Consider the following 19,884-nt stretch of genomic DNA (forward strand, 5'->3'; position numbering starts at 1 on the left):
CTTATCAAATTCTCATTCCTGTGGTCATCAGTTTGCGGATGAAAAGTTGTACATTGATCCAAGAGCATGTAACATTGCCCGTACAATTTGTTGAAAATGAAATCGTGGATCAGGGATAGAAACAATAGATGTCGGCAATGCTAAAATAGATCCAAACATGGGCAATCAAGGAGGATTTTCTTGCTTGCAATCTTGGAGAACCTATCTGCCACAACAAACATAGAATCATGTTCATGCTTTATTGTAGGTAGTTTGCTCAAGAAATCCAAGCTGAAGCATTTCTAAGGCCATGTTGGTACTAAATGGGGAGTTAAAGGCCTAGATTTTGTTGATGAGTTTTTTATGACACCATGCAATGCAAAATAAAATACTAAGTATTCTATCCTCTCTCAAACAAAGACCTCTCAGATGCTAAACTATGTGATCAAAGGAGACGACTCTAGGGTTTTGATAGTTAGATCTTGACTTATACATGGATAGACTCAATGTGTTGATGTGATTTTATTGGAATCGCAAGGGGACTTGCATTTATGAACTATAACTGGAATATGAACATCAAATGTATCAATCATGTGATGCTTCTCCTAAACTAATTTGAATTAAAAAAAAAAAAGATAAAAGAGGAGGGGTTTAGGAAGACTAATCTAATTCCTAAAGTCAATGACAACAATGGATGATGTTTGGATGAATACATTCCTTAAACCAAGTTTTGCCTTGCCATGCTAGGAGCAACTCCACAAAACTAGTGCAATCTTCTAAGGATGATAAAGGTTTTCATATCATGAACATTCATTCAAATACCCAAATATGGTGCAACTTGAACATATCTCCACAATCGAACTTAGCACAATTTAAGGTTTAGGCCAACTACGCATTGCAATTAGAAATCATCTAACCACAAATAGTATGAACCAAGGAATTATCAACATCCACACATTACTCCATCATAATCAATGAACTTCTAATTTGAGGATATAACAAGAACCCATGCAATATGTAGAAGAAACACCACTATTCACCTTGAATTCAATGAAAAAAATGTTTATTTACATGCCTTGGCAACAATTTCTGCCTTCTCCTCCTACCCTACTTTTACTACTAATTGCTTCTACTGCTAACTATCAACCTTTACAATGACAAGACCTGAGCCTTATAAAAGAGGAGGGGTTTAGGAAGACAAATCTAATTCCTAAAGTCAATGACAACAATGGATAATGTTTGGATGAATACATTCCTTAAACCAAGTTTTGCCGTGCCATGCTAGGAGCAACTCCACAAAACTAGTGCAATCTTCTAAGGATGATAAAGGTTTTCATATCATGAACATTCATTCAAATACCCAAATATGGTGCAACTTGAACATATCTCCACAATCGAACTTAGCACAATTTGAGGTTTAGGCCAACTACACATTGCAATTAGAAATCATTTAACCACAAATAGTATGAACCAAGGAATTATCAACATCCACACATTACTCCATCATAATCAATGAACTTCTAATTTGAGGATATAACAAGAACCCATGCAATATGTAGAAGAAACAAGACTATTCACCTTGAATTCAATAAAAAAAATGTTTAACATGCCTTGGCAACAATTTCTGCCTTCTCCTCCTACCCTACTTTTACTACTAATTGCTTCTACTACTAACTATCAACCTTTACAATGACAAGACTTGAGCCTTATATAGAGAGCTCATTACATTTCAATGGCTCAGATTCATTCTCAAATCAGTGGACAAGATTATAAAATGAAACCCTAATTAGGGTTTGTTACAACAAATTCTCTCTTGACGAATGAGATAATTACACTAAATTGGACACATCCTTCATTGAATATAGAACCCCTTGCATTTTCCATCCACAACCGACTTGCCGTTTCTAATAACATTTTTTATTTGCAATTAAAATTTGAATTTTCTTTTCTTATCAAATCGGCCTCTTTCTTCTCCATGTGATTTTGCACTTAAATGATCATTCAAGCTGAAGTGCTCAATAAGCATTCCATGTTTTTCTTGCCTTCGATTTAATTTTGGTTTCAATTTCTTTATATTACAAGGAAGTTCGCTCAAGGCTTAATCGCACAAGACAAGGAAGTTTTTAATTTCCTTGTTTTAGAAGGAAGTTTTAAATTCCAATCAACATTATTTTCCTTGTTATACAAGGACGGTTCCACTTTTATTTGCCTTAAAATTTCACTTTCTTTTATATCATCTAAATTAGACCAAGAGTGGAAAATCAACATGCACAAAGGAGGAGTGGAAATTCGCCACTTCGAAGAAAGGCTTTCATTTCCACATTTTTGAAGGAAGATTTTTTATTTCCACGTTTTTTGAAGGAAGATTTTTATTTCCACGTTTTTGAAGGAAAAATTTTATTTCCACGTTTTTATCCTTCTTTATTTCATTTTAGTTGCAAGTTTTCAACAATTTGCTTGATCAGTGCAAAATTGATCCCTACTAGGAAGGTTTTGATTTCCTTGTTTTAGAAGGAAGTTTTTGGATTTTTAATTTCCTTGTTTTTCAACCTTCTTTGTTCCAATTTACTTGCAAATTTTCACCTAGAGTGGAAATTCGACCCTTAGAAGGAAATTTCCAATTTTCACTCACCTAGACTTCTTTCATGACAACCTTGGCAATTCTTGCAACATATCGACACTATTGGCTTCTTACAACCTCTAGTAATTTTGCAACGTGACCCCAACCTGACATCTCTTACTTACTAGCAAAGGTTAACGACCAAGAGACTACCACTAAGCCAAGACGACAAAAACACCCAAGCAAAGCAAAAAAAAGTGGGGGTCCCCATTGTTCAAATAATATTAATATCTATTCTATAATGGTCATCTTCTATTCTTAGTGGTCATCTTAGTTGTCAACTTATTTAGCTATTTAGCTTTTTAGTCGACTTCTTTAGCTTTTTTAGTACGTTAAGTGAAACTATTGGAAACTATTGCTTCTTATTAAAGCCACATAGTTAGCTTTTTAGCTTATTAGTTTTCACTTAAACGACTTGTTCTTAATTTAGAACATCGTCTTGTAATCTCTATATATACACTTGTATATCGTTGAATAGATTATCCAATTAATTTGATCAATCAATTTTTCATGGTATCAGAGCAGGATTTAAATTTTGTAGAAAATTTGTAATTCTAAAATAATTTCTTATTGAAAGTTTTTTTAGTGAAATTTTTCTCAAGTTGTCTTTTTTCTGGGCGAATTGGATCCAAGAAATTTTTGCAGCTAGGGTTTGTTGGAAGTTTTTTTAGGGCGGATTTTCGTGCTAGGGGTTCATGTTATTTGTGGGTTTTTATTTGGGTCACCTATTTTGTGATTTGCACCACTTCTCTTGCGATTTTTTCACGGTTTTCACTGCACGATTTCAGGCTTGAAACTGGGAGTTTTGTTTTGCAGGTATTTAGCGATTTTTTAGTCGCAATTTTCAAACTTTTTGGCAATTAGGTTTTAGGTTTTTATGTGGATATCGTGTGATTTTTTGGCGATCCACGTCGGCCATTTTCGTGTGCAATTTTCCTATTTCATTTCTAAGCGCCGCGATTCTGATCCCGCGTTTTTCGCGACCTGCGGGATTTTCTAGGCACGCAAAGGGTTTCTACAGTGGTATCAGATCGGGAGCCGATCTGGGTCCGACTCCCTCACGGGAGGGCTCGAGATTTTGGGAGGGTTCAATAATCCGCCATTGCGTGTGAACTTTCGTCTTTTTCATTAAAAGTCATTTGCGTCTGGAAAAATCACAACCTTCTGAGGGTTTGCCTTAGATTTTTCAGAACCCGTGTTTTTTTTCGGCTCAAATATTTTTGCACCGGACTGTTCTTTTCGGCAGCTAGGGTTTTTGCCGCGGCGACCTAGGGTTTCAATACCCTAATATTTTTTTTTCAAATAAAAAAATTAGAGGTTCCAAGAAACCTAGGGTTTTGCAGTTTTCTTCTATGAGCGGTTCTGGGTTTTCCGAATACTTTTCTAAGTTTTTCCATAATTTCAATACCTTGGGTTCTGTGCCAGCAGACATATTCCTTGGGATTTTTGCCAAAATATTTTTTTTGGCTGATTATTTTCAAATTTCTGCAGAATATTTTTCTAATTATTTTCAAAAATATTCCAAGTTTTATTTATGGGTTTTTCAGAAAACCTCGAAATTCGTGCATTGGTATTTGTGCCTTGAATTCCACTCCAGGGTTTCAGATTCAGTTTGCAACAACTTATATTCTGATTTTTTTAAATCAGATTCAACCTCGATTTTCGTGATGGCATCTTTGACCAACATCATGTTGGAACACAGTCAGAAGTTTTTAGACCTCAATTGCAACCCCTGGAAACAGCGCATGCTATCAATATTTGAATATCATTGCCTTAATCAGATTGTTTTGGGCAAGGAATCTCGTCCTCCAACGGCAGGTGATGATCAAGACATACATGATGTGAAGAATCGAGAGACTGTCATGCTTATCAAACTCTCAGTCACAGATGATCAACTCCCTCAGGTGCCTTCAGGTAAAACAGCTACAAAGATCTGGGATCTTTTGAAGGATCTTCATGAAACGTCCAACAAGAGTCGAGCTTTCTTTCTGAAGAATATGTTGTTTTCTATCATGATGGATGAGAAGTCATCTATCCAGGCACATCTCACGAAGATCAAGGAGATCTGTGACTAGTTGGAAGCTATAGGCCGAACCATGGTGGAAGAGGGATATGGTAGTGATCACGCTGAAAAGCATTCTCAGATCCTACAAGCATTTCATTGATACGCTCAATATCTCGTCTACTAGTGTTGATCTTAAGTTTCCTGATCTCTGCAACAAGCTTTTGCAACAAGATCGATGGAAGCAGCAGTTTGGAAGCAAAACTAGTTCGTCCATTTAACAGGTCTTCACAGCTGAAGTTTTGGATAAGAACAAGGGTAAAGGTCAGTCCTTCCAGCACAAGGGTTGCGCAAGGTCAATATCTGCAGTTTTCGAAGAAGAAAAGTGTACAGTGTAACTATTGTCACTAGTTTGGCCATATGAAGAAAGATTGCAAGAAATTGTTGGCATACGTGCAATCTAGGCTGGGAGGGTCTCAGGAACAGGATCAAGAGCAGGTTCATATTGCAGAGTGTTCTGAAGAGGAGTCAGCCTTCTATGCTTTGTGATAAGCAAATTTCTTGTTTGGTAGGTTTTAATGATTTTTAACCAGAAAAATTGTTTGTTGGTTTTCACATTTTTTTCCTCAAAAATTGTTCGCAGGGTTTAGAATTTTTTTCCTTAAAAATTATCATCTGTAATCCACAAAGCTTGCGTGGTATTTCTAGGTTTTCACGATTTTTTCTTCAAAAATTGTTTGCTGGTTTTTACGATTTTTCCTCAAAAATCATTCGTAATACGCGAAGTTTGTGTGGGATTTGTGATTCATGAAGTTCTCTGGTTTTGATCGATTTTTCTCCTCAAAAATCGTGCTTTGTTGCAGTTAGTTATGGGTTGCACTGTCAGGGCAAACATCTGCAACCGTGGTATCTTGCAGTCTTTTTAGGAGTTGCTAGAGCAAACAATGCTCAATACTCTTCTGCAAAAGGGTTTGCTGATTTTTTTCCTCAAAATCATGGTTTCAGGCTTCAGTAATTCGCGTGTGCCAGATCTCTAATTCGCGTGTGAGGACTACATTAGCTTGGATGGCTTTTGGTACTCTTGGTCATCTACATTTTGCAGATCCTGGGAGGGTCTCCGTAGCAGCAGAGTGTTCTTTGCATTTGTGATCACAACACCTGTAGTGTCTTCTATAGGGTATTGAGTATGAAGATCATTAGGGATGGTGTTAAAATAATATTAATATCTATTCTATAATGGTCATCTTCTATTCTTAGTGGTCATCTTAGTTGTCGACTTATTTAGCTATTTAGCTTTTTAGTCGACTTCTTTAGCTTTTTTAGTACGTTAAGTGAAACTATTGGAAACTATTGCTTCTTATTAAAGACGCATAGTTAGCTTTTTAGCTTATTAGTTTTCACTTAAACGACTTGTTCTTAATTTACAACATCGTTTTGTAATCTCTATATATACACTTGTATATCGTTGAATAGATTATCCAATTAATTTGAGCAATCAATTTTTCACCCATTTGCAATGGGGTGATGTGTGAAAACATCACACATGATGCCTTTTCATAGGCTTGGTGATATAGAAAGGAATGCAAGACTAGATGTGGCACTCAATGTTTGTATGCATATGGGAAGAGTAAAAATTTTGCTTAAAGCTGCCCATGTCTTGGTAAAACCAAAGTGTCCAACTATCTTGGTGTGATATGCCTCCAAGATGAGTCTCTAGTGTGGTGCATCATCTAGAACATAGAGATGTCCCAAGCTTGTAAATATATTGTCAAACAAATAGAATTTGCCAACCTCTTTGCCTTGTGCAAGCACGGTGTAGGTCTGTTGGGTAAAAGATTTCCCAGTTAAAAAGAAGTTGCATCCATGTAAGTCCAACACTCTCGTGAGCACACGAACCAACAATTGGTTGAAGGTGTCAACTACCTTGTCTTTCCCCTTCTTGTGCTTGAACACCAAATGGACCTGTTGCAAATATATATTTTTCATTTCATGTAGTGTGAATTCTCCAACTTGCTCTATCTATGCAAAAAATAAAGCATCTTATTATCAAGTGAATGATAAGTCTTCTCATCCAAGATGTAGTGGCACCATTGTTGCATTGTTTGTACAATGGCATATATTAAATAACCCCTTTTGTACGTGGAATAGTGCCTTAATGTGTCATTGAATGTCTTTGAATGATATGAGACTAGGCACATCTTGTTCAAGTATTGCATCTCTAAATATTGCATTGGGATGTATGATATGATTTAGTGCCCACATGATGTCAAAGAAGCCAAGAACAAACCCATTATAGGAGCTAGCAAGTTTGAGTAAGTTGCACAAGTTGATGAGAGCATGCAATGTTAGCCAATCTCAAATCACTTTGATCTTTTCAAGGTCTCATGTATGCCAAGGTGGTCAATGATGTACCCCAAGCACTACATTTGTTTGTTGACAAAAGTACATTTCCCAAGATTGTCTTGTAGCTTGTATTGGTGAAAGATATCAAGTACGTGCAAAACATGCTCCTCCCAAGTCCTACTAAAGATGAGGATGTCATCCACAAAGTCAAATGATGGAGTTGGTGAAGGGTCACAGGATGTCATTCGTCAGACAAACATATGTTGTTGGGACACTGGTTAAGCCAAAAGGCATATTCATCCATTCATATAATATTCATGAGTTTTGAAAAGTTGCCTTCAAAATAATTTTGGTCTGAACTATTTCTTGATACAACACTGCTCTCTGTCTGCTCTACAAGTGGAGTGACTCCGATGAACCTACTATATATAGGTCAGCTACATTTAAGCTCCCCTAAATGCCATATACAGTGTCATTATCACCATGATAGTACACAAAATGACCTAGAGAGTATGCCTTTGGATGCATTTTAGTAGAAAGACCTAGGCATCCTACCACAAGTTTTCCATTGACACAATACTTTGTGTGGAAGACGCTTGCCTTTGAAGTATTAGCAGTCTCAACACCAGTGCAAGGGACATGGTGCCTCTTAATCAATCTCGTCTACTTCATCGAATCTGATGTCACTTGCACAACTAGTAATTGTTGGGCATGGCATTTCGCATCATTTTGAGAGTTATTGTGGCTACAATGACACCATGTATCACCTTATTATGGCATCTAGCATAGACAATGAGGATACTCTGGGGTGTTACACAACCAATCAAGAGTATTGCGGTTACTTCTGCATAGGGGGGTATCAATTCTATGCAAAAACCTTGTAGCTAGTTTTCTACATAGCCTTGCTCTTATGCAAGGAAGACTTGCTTAAGTAAGCCTTGACTTCAATATTGGATGAATTGCAGAATGCTTGACCCAAGGTGTTTAAAGCTAGAACTACATTTTAGCAAAGATAAAAGGTAATAGTCCACTTATGTATTTGAGCACTTTGCATTGCTAAGGAAGGTTCCCCTGTAGATGCAAAAAATTGTCATGCTACTCAGTGTTATCTTCCATTGACTACACCTTGCACTAGCACAACTAATAGAACTTCATATATTCATCTCATAATGTTTGAGGGGGAAGGATTCCTACCATATAGAACCCTAACAAAGGCATCCCAAGCTAGAATCTGTTGGTGATCCTCATTGCATTGTACATTGAGTACTTGCCACTAGTGAGACACTGAAATAAACATTTTCGGCATTGTGAAGGGAATCTTCTCAATGTTGGTGACGGAGAAGTATGCTTCATGCTTTCGAATCCAAAGATCCAATGTTGAGGCATCAATTTCTCCTTTAAACATAGGAACATCTAGATTTACTTGGACTCCAAAAGAATTATGACGACGTGCAGAGACAGGCTGTGTGGGATGTTGTAGTGTTGGTCTAAGTTGGTGTATGAAATTGTATAATTGTCTAAAGAGTTCTTGGGATTGTGTTTCCAAAGCAGCATAAATCATTCTTTCAATGTCTGCTGAAGCCTTAAGTACACATTCATATCAGCCATTTTGATTGGAATTTTCAATTTAGGCTGCTTTTCACTTTGTGGTAATTTTTCAATGTACAAAATCTGTTTACTGTGGTCTGAAAATTATGCCTGGTATGTGAACACATTATTTAAAATCTTCTACATATGTGTATGGAGTGTGCTAAACTTGCATCACAGATTGAAGTGATCTAAACATGTGAGAGATTGTCAAGTGGGATGCCATAAGTGCTCTAATGATGGAATGTTGATAGAAACCTGTGATAGGCTGCTGATCTGAGTTATTCCTGGCTGATCTGTTTAGTTTTAGTGTATCCCAAAAGCTAAAGGTATGACTAGTCTCAGTCTCAGAGAGTGTACCTGTCTTAGACAGCATCTCCATCTTTAATCCTTTTGCTGAAGAACAATTTGATCCTCACATTGCAAAGAAGTAAATAATGATGTATGATACCTTGATCACTTTGTATCAAAGTGTGAACATTTCTCACAAGATGTTGCTAAAGAATAAGCTCAACATCACAAACATAGTAGCCACTTATCTTATGAAGATTACTAAGCTTGGAGATCAGCTCGTTGCTAGTGGAGTGAAGATAGAGGATGATGAGTTGGTGCCCACAGCTATAAATGAGTTATCTCCATCCTACAACCTTTTTGTTCGGGGTGTTTGTGATCATGAAAACTTACTCACTTTTGAGAAGTTAGGGATGATTTCATCCAAGAGGAAACCAAACTAGAAACTACTGTGGCCAAAATGGAAGAGTGTCAGAATCTAGCTCTCAACAATAAGTCAAGGAAGCGCAGTAAGAGAGGAGGACCCAAGAAGGGTTAGAAAGGGGAGGAATCTAGTTCATCTAATCAAGGGAACAAAAATTTGTGCCATATCAAGAGTTTCAAATGCCACAAAAATGGTCACTATTCTTATTGATGTCATGAGAAGAAGGGGAAGGACAAGCAGCAGCAACAACAGGGCAGCTTGCAAGGAGTGCTGAAGCTTCAGAAATAGATGAGCTTTCATCTAGGCTTGAGACAACCTTATCCATGGTGTTGTGTTTTCCATTAACATTGTTTCTCGTGTAGTATAGTATGTGGACAATGGAGCATTGAAATTTGAAAAACACAACCTTCAATAAGAAGGCTCTCAACAAAATTTACAAAGAGGAGACATGTACATAAGTGGAACTTGGTGATAATGCCACATATATAGTTGAAGGTATAGGATTTGTTACCTTATGTGTGCCTTTATGCAATGTTTTTTTAACTTTGTGATGGTCCTATATGTTCCAATTTTAACCAGGAACTTGTTCAGTATCAACTATGACAAATCTTACATGTCTGACTGAGTTTAATGATCAACAAGTATTATCAGCAATCACAGCCAAAATCCTAATTCAAATTAATGTGGATCTCCGTCAGCAGCTTCACTTGCACGAAACATTTACTATGTTTCATTTATTGATGATTCATGTAGGAAAACCTGCATTTACTTCATGAAGAGAAAATTTGAGACCTTTAGGAAGTTCCAAGAGTTGAAAGATCTTGTAAATGTTGAAAATATTAGCTAAGTTCGGATTATGTAAAATCAAATATGCATGTATTATTTTCAATGTGACTATTATTGGGCTAGACCCAAATGTGGCGTGTGAAAGGCAATTCATATGTAATAGGGTTGGGCCCTAAAGTATAATGTGCTAAAGGGGTTGGACTGGACCAATGTCCAACGTGGTAAATATTAATTAACAATAATTAATATTAGTGCAAGCCGACCTAAGGTGATCCACCGCCAAAGAAGGGTATATATACATAACAACTTCAAGATGAATAAACACAATAAATCACATTTTGCATATAGCGATCTGCTCTGCTCTTCCATTTTATGCGATCTATTTCTGCTATCCTTAGCGAATCTGCTGGTCTGCATTTTGGCGAACTTCAAGGGTTTATCAAGTCGACAAGATTCTGATTCAGGCTGTTAAAGACACCTTTTGTTGGTCCTGCATTTTGGCGAACTCCAAGAGCTTATCAAGTTGTCAAGATTCTGATTCCGGCTGCATCATCTATAATTATGACAACTTGCTGTTAGAAAAGAATTCAGAGATAAGTCAGTTATATTGTAATTGCCTACCATTGATATAATACATCTTAAAGTTTGAGGCTGGTTTTTTCACCTCCAGGAGGGAGGTTTTCCCAGGGTATTGGTGTCTTGTGTTTATTGTTGTTACTGTTCTTGTTTATTGTGTTTTATTACTGTCATTATTTATACATAGTCTGATTAAATTCAAATTGATCAAATTAACACCTAATTGCCTTAAAATTAACAGTAAAGAATCATGCAGGATTTGACTATTAAGGTTTTGAGGTGTAACAACAGAAGCAAGCATATCTTCAAATACAATGATGCTTTTTGCGAACATGGAAGGATTAAAAGGGGGACATACAAGTTCCATAGTTGGACTACTCGCCGAGTTTTCGGCAAGTAGTTAAAAACTCACGAGTTTCTTCAAGGCGTGTTTTTACGACTTTTACTCACCATAAAAACTCGCCGAGTTTTTGGCGATTTTTCGCCGGGTTTTCGGCAAGTAGTTAAACTCACGAGTTTCTTCAAGGCGAGTTTTTACGACTTTTACTCACCATAAAAACTTGCCGAGTTTTTGGCGATTTTTTCACAAAAACTCGGCGAGTTTCTATTAAAAACTCGGCAACACTAAAAAAAGAGGCCCAAACATGTCAAAAAATTATCTAATTTTTGTTATTTCAGGTCCGTTTCATTCTTTTCATGAGAATATATACATGAAATATCACTTGTCTTTTTCCTTTCTTATACTTTAAGTTATATTTCATGTATATATTGGCAAGATGTTTGAGAGTGGTTTCAGATCTCTACGAGTTATAATGCAAATTCTAGGTTTGAAAAGATCTTTTTATTTTTCAAACTTAGTCAAATTTCAGTAATCAGTATGCTCCTATCAACATTCTCTCGCTCTCTCTATCTCACTCACTTTATCTGCCCCAAATTTTAGACCTATCTATCTCCCTATCACTCTTCCTCTATCCCCCTCTCTACCACTCTCTATCTCACTCTCTCCTCTCTTCCCCAAGATCTAGACCTATCTCTCTACCCCTCTCTTTCTCATCCTTAGACCTCGGCGAGGGGTGCTACCCTCAACCTAATTTTAATTTACAGATGCTTGGTGGAAAAGTTTGGGTGGACATACCCCAAATTGAAAAACAATTGCCCTCAAAATCTTATGTCAACCTTTTAGTTCATCCAGTTGTGAGCGCAATTGGAGCTTGTTTGAGGCCATCGACACGAAGAAGAGAAGCAAGTTAGCTCAAAAACGCCTCAATGACCTTGTCTTTGTGCAATATAATCTTCAGTTGCGCATAAGGAATGTAGAGGAAGCATCAACTGGTCCAATTGATTTGGATGATATAGATCCTTATAGTGACTAGATATCACAAAAGCAGCCTCTATTGTTTATAGAGGATGACATCAATGATTTGGAGAGGTAGGCTACAGAGGAGGAGGGGGGTGGATTTGGTTTCACACTGGATGACATTAAGGAGGATGGGGATTCATTGCCAGTGCCAAAAGCAGGTAGAGTCATAGCTTCATCCAGGATGGGGATGAGCCAGACATATCAAGCAAGGAGGCACAGTAACGCCCACTACAGACTTCTATGACTAGACCCGCTAGTTCTACCTCTCCCCGAGTTTTTACTAGAGTGGGGAAGAGGAAGTTGTAATTGTAATTTGTAATGATGTATTTACTTTTGGTTTTACAAAAACTATTTACTATATTGCTTTCAGGCTTTCAGCCATCAACATTCCTCATGAGGATGCAATTTTGTAGACACTCCGCATTTAAATATATCTAGAATCAGCTTGTTTCTTTTGTGTTATCATTTATTGACTCATTGGATGCATCTTCTCATTAAATTTTGCAAAAAAAATGGATTTATATTAAATTTAAGCGTGTTTTTTAGTTGCCAAGTTTTTCGCCGAGTTTTTCCGAGTTTTTGCCGAGTTTTTGTCCCAGGGGCTTGGCGAGTCGAGCCAAGTCGCGAGTAATCCAGCTATGCATACAACCATCACAAAATGGGTGGCAAAGAGAAAAAGCAAGTCCATTATAGGGACATCAAAGGCACACCAAAATTTGCCCATTTTTCTTTGGGCAGACCAAAACATGCAGTTTAATGAGGATTATTGGTCCTCAAATCTCAGTAACATCCCATGGAGATTGAAAAGGGTGAGTAGATTGCCATCCCAAGTGCCAATCCAAAATGTACAGTAGTACCAACTATAGTTTAGCCAAGTTCCACTGCAAGAGTAGATACTTCATTACCCTATACTACAGCCAAGAAGCCTAGATTGCTTACTCAAACATTGCAAAAGATACAATAACAAGTAGGAGAAACAAGGACTTCTTTCTAGGTGAGTAAGACCCCTTTGACGTTTTTTTTATTTTTGTTGCATCGATGTCTTCCATCATTGATGCAAAGCCAAATTCAATGTAGCTGCAAGGAGATGCACAGCAGAGGAATATCACTCCATTATGCAAAACGATCCTTGTGAGATTGTGCCAAGAGGAAAAGGGAAGTCAATGATTTATTCCACGTAATTGTACAAGGTCAAGCATGTGGCAGGTAGGAGCATATCAAAGAACAAGGCCAGATTAATTACACAATAGACCTCTTAGAGAGGGAACTGACTACAACAACCCTTTGCTTCAAATGCAAGATACACTTCTATAAGAGTAATTAATCTCTTCCATCTTATTTTGATTGTTCTTTATTTTGAGTGGATGTAAAGACAACTTTTTTGACTGGCAAGATAGATGAAGTGTATATCAATCAAAGGAATTTAAGCACATGGATGAGAGACCCATGTGCACAAGTTGTATTAGGCCCTATATGGATTGAAGCAAGCACAATGTTCATGGTTCTCACAAATTGATAAGAACTTTTTTTGACGGTTTCAAAAAAACAACTACAGATCCTAACCTTCACTATTTATTTATAAATCTTATTTGTTAGTTTTGGTCTTGCGTTTGGATCACTTAGTTCTTACAAGTAGTAATTAAACTCAAAGCATGATGCAAGGGAGAGTTGACCTTTGAGTTTGATATGAAAATCAATCTTACCCACTAGTTTTATGGTAAATTGTGCACATTCTATATTAAATTGTATAAAAGTAAAATTAATTAATTCACATAAAACATGGGTGTGATTTAATTAATTCACATAAAACATGGGTGTGATTTAATTACTTCACATAAAACATGGGTGGAATAGAATCACACCTCCAAAAGTGGATGCAAAAGTTCACAAACAAAAGAAAAGCAATCATACAACTATAGAGCTAAAGCAATCCAAGGGAAGGAGAAGGGTAGCAATCAGCAGGTTTGCCCCATCCAACCGCATAGTCATAGCCATCAAGAATATAATCCCAACCCACGACTCCCATGGTCATATATTTGAAGTTTGTAAAGACAGTTTTTAGGTTTCACCATGTATTTGGTGAATACCCAACCTAATATTTGCTTTATAAATACATTGAATCAGTTCAAAGTTCCTCCAAGGAAAACTCACTAGATTGTTGCAAATCGTGTGCTATAAACTTGAAGGGCACAGTTCATTATTGGTTTTGGCATGTTGGCAATGGACAGTTAATGTCACACAGCCTTGTGGATTCAGACCAGGTAATTCATTCTAGCGCTAGGAGGAGCACTTCAAGGTTTTATTTCAGCTTAAGGTAATATCATGGTTCAACATGAAGCAAGGAATGGTAGCATTGAGTGCAACAATGACAAAGTACATGGCTACACAAGTTGTGAGGCTATAAAGATCCACAAGTCGATAACAGAAGTTATTGATCAATTGTTGGAGATGACAATTGAGTACTGTGACAGTCAGAATTCCATCAAGCTCTTTGAGAATACTATAACTACCATTCCTTGCTTCACGATTGTTCCAAGCATATAAAGAGTGTTTAGAAAGAAGTGGAGGTTATTAAGTGTGTTCCCTCAGATTCATAGGTTGTAGATACCCCTAGCTATACGAAAGATTAGATACTAAGGGAGAGATTAGGTTTGATGGAGAACACCTTCCATGCAAAGAATAAGTGTTAGTTTTCTATAGCTGTTGATTGGCCGTTGTTCTCCTTCAGCAGAGCACAGTCAACTTTTTTCTCGCTTTTCCTATCTTTAGCCTGGGCAAAGACTTTTTATTGGTGCATGTTGCTTGCTTTTATTAGTGTTTTTAGATTGGGTTATATCAGTTGTTCTTATTTTAGAGTAAGGCATTTTTCTTTTACTTTTCATTTTTTTTCTTCATTTCTTTCTGTTAAGGTTTCTCTTTCCTAGCCTAGGCACTCCACTCATATGGGAACTTTTCATTGTAAACCCTAGAGTTTATTCTCTTGTTCTCTATAGAGATGTAGAGCACACCATTGAAGCATATAGAGAAAGCATCTAAGTGTTGAACTAGTCCAGTGTGATTTTATGCTTTTATAGGAGACACGTGCAGTGTTGAGGGTTCAAAATTGTGAGTATTTTTTGTTCAGATTTTCACCAGTTTGCATATGTACATTAGCGTACTCAGATCTGCTGTTTTGATTGGAGTTCTTCATTTTATGCTAATTTGCAGTTAGGATTAATGTTCTGATTGCAGAATCTGCTTACCATTGTCTGAAAATTAACAACAAAAGCTGGGATTATTAAAAGGCCAGGCATTGCATACCAATATAAAGTCAATAAAATATGCCACAGTAAAAGAAAAAGGATTTTCTATAGACAAGAAATGTAAATATTACCAATAGGCCCGGTTCTATTTTCACGGCTAAAGTCAATTAGATCCTTCATGCTGTTAACTACCTCTGATATCTGTAACAGAATTAAGATGTCAAAAAGTTAAAAAGCAGTTAGTCGCTTTTCCACAAAAATCCTTATTGTCAGTCCTCTTTAATTGTGTTTAACCCAAATAAAACCTGACACATCAAAGCAGCAGCATTTTTACAGTACTAAAATTTTGAAATAGAACACCTGAAGACATCGAACATATCTTTTCGTATACCCCAAATCATTCACTAAGGGGACCTCCAATGCTTTAGCAAGTTGACGAGCAGTTGCCACAAACCTGTTATAAATTTGGAAGTCTTTTTAATAAATGATGCCAGATTCAATTGTTAATACATAATCCAACATCTCCCTCTCACCCTTTCACTCTAACACCCCAAATTAAAAGCCAACAGAGATGAATCATTATGTTACCAACTTAATGTACTTTCTATGCTCCAGTTCAAACAAGTGTACTATTCTCATAAAATTTTAAGTCAAGTGTGTTAGAGTTAGCAACATTAGAAAAGAGCATTTTTCAGAATCTCTCTCTCCATATAAATAGTAAGAGAAAATCTTATAGACAAAGTAAATAAAGACATGTTGATCCATCAAAGGAAGAAAAAAACCATATAAAACGCCAACCCTCATTTTTTTCTTATGAAAACAGATCCATACTTAACTATAGATGAAACCCCCTCAAAAAGTAACTGTATTGCAGAACCCTTGAATATTTCTGAACTTTTCTTGAAGAAACTGCCAACTAGCTATCCCAAAGTTAATGTATCCTCTGGCCATTTCCCACATATAAGCTAAGATATTAAGCTTGTGATCTTTTGTGCTTCCTATATTCTAATCATATTTAGAATAGGATTTTACCTTAAGCAAAGATTTCCCAGGAGAGAGGTGTTCCAGATGTTTATCTTGTCTCCACTTTCGGGTTTTAATGGAACCCTTCCTTAATAAGGAGGAACCCTTTCTGGTATTACCCCAAATAGCAGTACCTTCTATGTAGCCACAAGGAGAATGCTAATACAACCAAGCCTATGGTGTTTTATCATCATACAGTTTTACATTGCAATATTTCTGTTGGATTACACTTGTCCTCTAATCATAAAAAAAGCATTATTTGTGTGAGATTAAAGACACAAGCCCATTATCAAATAAATAATAGTACTCCACAAAAAACAGGAGAACACCAATATTAGGTAGTATCTATTAGAATATTTAATTATATTTTAGTCACCTATATTTAATTCCTTGTTTAATGGTCATTTAGCTTTTTAGTTAATTAGCTTTTAAGCTTTATTTAGCATTTAGCTTTTTCTTTTTAATTAATTAGCTTTTAAGCTTTATTTAGCATTTAGCTTTTTCTTTTTAATTAATTAGCTTTTAAGCTTTATTTAGCAGTTAGCTTTTTCTTTTTAGTTAATTAGCTTTTAAGCTTAATTTAGCTTTTAGCTCTTTAATCTTTTACTTTAACGTTATGTTCTAATTATAGAACATCGTCTTGTAACCTCTATATATACGTGTGTATATCGTTCAATGTAATCATCCGATTATTGAATCATTCATTCAATTTATTTTTCATGGTATCAGAGCAGGTCAATGGGATTCTTTAAAGTTTGGCGATTTTTTTAATAAAAATTCATGGCCTTCTTTCTGGAATATTTTTCAGATTTTTTTTAATTGTTTTTTTATAAAAAACAATTTTGCTTTTTTTAAAGGCTTTTTGAGGGTTTCAAGGGTTTCTGGTTCGTGGCCGAATTTCTTTGTGCTGGGCAGCAGTTCATGATTTTTTTAGAGTGCTGGAGATTTTCGGGCTTGCAACCTGGAGGTTTTTTTGCAAATTGAAAATTTTCCTAAGGTTTCTGCAATTTTCGACTAGGGTTTTGACCTTTCAGTTCAATTTGAAATTTTATTCTGGTTGCAGATTCTTGGTGGGTTTTTCGAGACCTCAGCTGGGTCATCGTTAGATTTTTTTGGGTGCATTGTTTTTCGTGCCTCAATTTTTGAGCCGTCGGATCTGCTTTCTGTTTTTAGATTCTTGGTGGGTTTTTCGAGAGCTTTTCTAGGTTGGTCTCATATTTTTCTGGGTGCCTCGTTTTCTGCACCTCGAATTTGTGCTAGCAAATTTGCCTTGGAATTTAAAAACAGTTCACAATTTCTGCTATTTCTGTGGACGTTGGGATTTTTGCTGTTTTTGGGCACCGTTTATGCTGTTTTAAGTGTGCAGAAAATTTTAATTTCTGGGCTTCTTCCAAACCTTGAAATTTGCACCTTGGAATTTGTGCCAGAATTCTCCTCCAGGGTTTCAGATTTTTTGTGCAGCTGCTTCTATTCAGATTTTTTGAATCAGATTCTTCTGTCTCATGCTTTCACTAGGTTGACCTCGTTCAACCTCCATTTTCGTGATCGCATCTTTGACCAGCATCATGTTGGAACACAGACAAAAGTTCAACAGTTGTCACAACACTTGGAAACAGTGCATGTTCACGATATGTGAATATCATTGCCTTGATTAGATTGATTTAGGCCAGACCTCGTCTTATAGGTCCCAAGGTTTTCATGATTTTTTCTTGAAAAATTGTCTGTCGGTTTTCTGATTTTTTCCACAAAAAATCATGGGAGGGTTTTCACGATTTTTTCCACAAAAAATCATGGGAGGGTTTTCACGATTTTTTCCTCAAAAATTGTTCGCAAGGTTTATAATTTTCCCTTAAAAATTATCTCATCTGTAATCCGCGATATTCGCGTAAGATTTTAGTTATCTCGGTTTTACCGTTTTTTTCCACAAAAAAGATGATTTGTAACCCTCAGATTTCTTGGTTTTTCGATTTTCTCCTCAAAATCGTAGATTCTCTTTTCGAGGGTTCCTATTTCAAGGTTTGACGGTTTTTTCCTCAAAATCGTGCTTTGTTGCAGTTAGTTTGGGTCGCACCTGCCAAGGCGAACATCTGCAACCGTGGTATCTTGCAGTCAATTTTGGAGTTGATACTCTTCTGCAAAAGCGTTTGCCGATTTTCCTCAAAATCATGGTTTCAAGTTTCAGTTTGGTTACCCAACGTCAGGTTGGATGGATTCTAGTATTCTTGGTCATTAACACTTTTCATATCCAGAAGGGTCTCCACCGCAGCAGAGCGTTCTTTTCATTTGTGATCAAAAGACCTACAGTGTCTTCTGTAGGGTAGTTAGTAGATAGAATGACCATTAAGGGAGGGTATTAGAATATTTAATTATATTTTAGTCACCTATATTTAGTTCCTTGTTTAATGGTCATTTAGCTTTTTAGTTAATTAGCTTTTAAGCTTTATTTAGCATTTAGCTTTTTCTTTTTAATTAATTAGCTTTTAAGCTTTATTTAGCATTTAGCTTTTTCTTTTTAGTTAATTAGCTTTTAAGCTTAATTCAGCTTTTAGCTCTTTAATCTTTTACTTTAACGTTATGTTCTAATTATAGAATGTCGTCTTGTAACCTCTATATATACGTGTGTATATCATTCAATGTAATCATCCGATTATTGAATCATTCATTCAATTTATTTTTCAGTATCCACAAAAATTAAAAGAGGAATATAGAATGATACCAAATATACTCAGTGATGTGATTTTAAAAAATGGAGTCAAATGCCAAAACGATCACACGTACAAGTCATACATGCAAAGGACTAGTCTACATATGCAGGTTTCACTCAGAACCTACACATAACCCAATAGCATACCATAAATATTGGTAACTCAAATGGAACTCAACAAGGATTTTTCATCTAATACCCCTCCCCCCCACTAAAACACAACTTGGAGGGGAAAAAGAAGATAGCATTAACAAGCTGAACCTCCTAAAAGAATTACCTTAACACCGCCCTAATAACAGATTTTGGAAGCCAAAGCAGCTCCTCAACCTGGAGAACCAATCCTCATTCTACAAAAATCTGAAATCTAGTACAACCTATGCTTTCTCCATTCCTCTTTGTCCTCAACTTCCAAGTATATCCAACATTGTGATCATGGAAGTATAATTAGCATGTCGTTTTCCACTATGAGTCTTCAATGGCATATTCGCTTCCTCCTTATTTTCCTTGATTTCTGAAGGGTGACAATAGTCAAGTTGCTATGCCTAACATTCCCTCTAGAAGTAAGAATATTGTGTGTAAGATTTCCCCCATCTGACGAGCCACTGTCATTCTACACGATGGGTTTAACACTCAAATCTCTCCAAGCCACAACCTCGATTTATGCAACAAGCCCCAAAACAGCCTCACCACCCCCTGAAAAATCATGAACTAGCACCAATAAAATATCCTCCAAATTAGAACTAGGTGTCTCATCCCCATCCCCATCCCCATCCCTATCGCCATCAACAATTTGGATAACATGAGTATCATTGCACTTAGTTGTATCCTCAAGTCATCTCATCAAAGATGAGATCTCTCAGAAAACCTAAGCTATGCATACAACCAAATGAATATTCGCTCCAACAAGGAATGAGCAATTTATATATAAGTAAATGCACTAGCACACT

The 19,884-nt window shown here is 36.4% G+C and overlaps 1 protein-coding gene across 1 annotated transcript in view; it reads right to left on the reverse strand.

Moving 5' to 3' along the window:
• The window catches only part of LOC131044644 (transcriptional corepressor SEUSS), a 78,355-nt gene that overhangs the window by 9,948 nt on the left and 48,523 nt on the right, over nucleotides 1–19,884 (reverse strand). The window contains exons 7-8 of the mRNA XM_057978012.2: nucleotides 15,571–15,664; nucleotides 15,342–15,411 (exon numbers count right to left, since the gene is read on the reverse strand). Coding sequence (XP_057833995.1) covers nucleotides 15,342–15,411; nucleotides 15,571–15,664 — 164 coding nt within the window. The remainder of the gene's footprint in view (nucleotides 1–15,341; nucleotides 15,412–15,570; nucleotides 15,665–19,884) is intronic.

The sequence above is a fragment of the Cryptomeria japonica genome, chromosome 3 (genome assembly GCF_030272615.1).
Source record: "Cryptomeria japonica chromosome 3, Sugi_1.0, whole genome shotgun sequence".
NCBI lineage: Eukaryota > Viridiplantae > Streptophyta > Pinopsida > Cupressales > Cupressaceae > Cryptomeria > Cryptomeria japonica.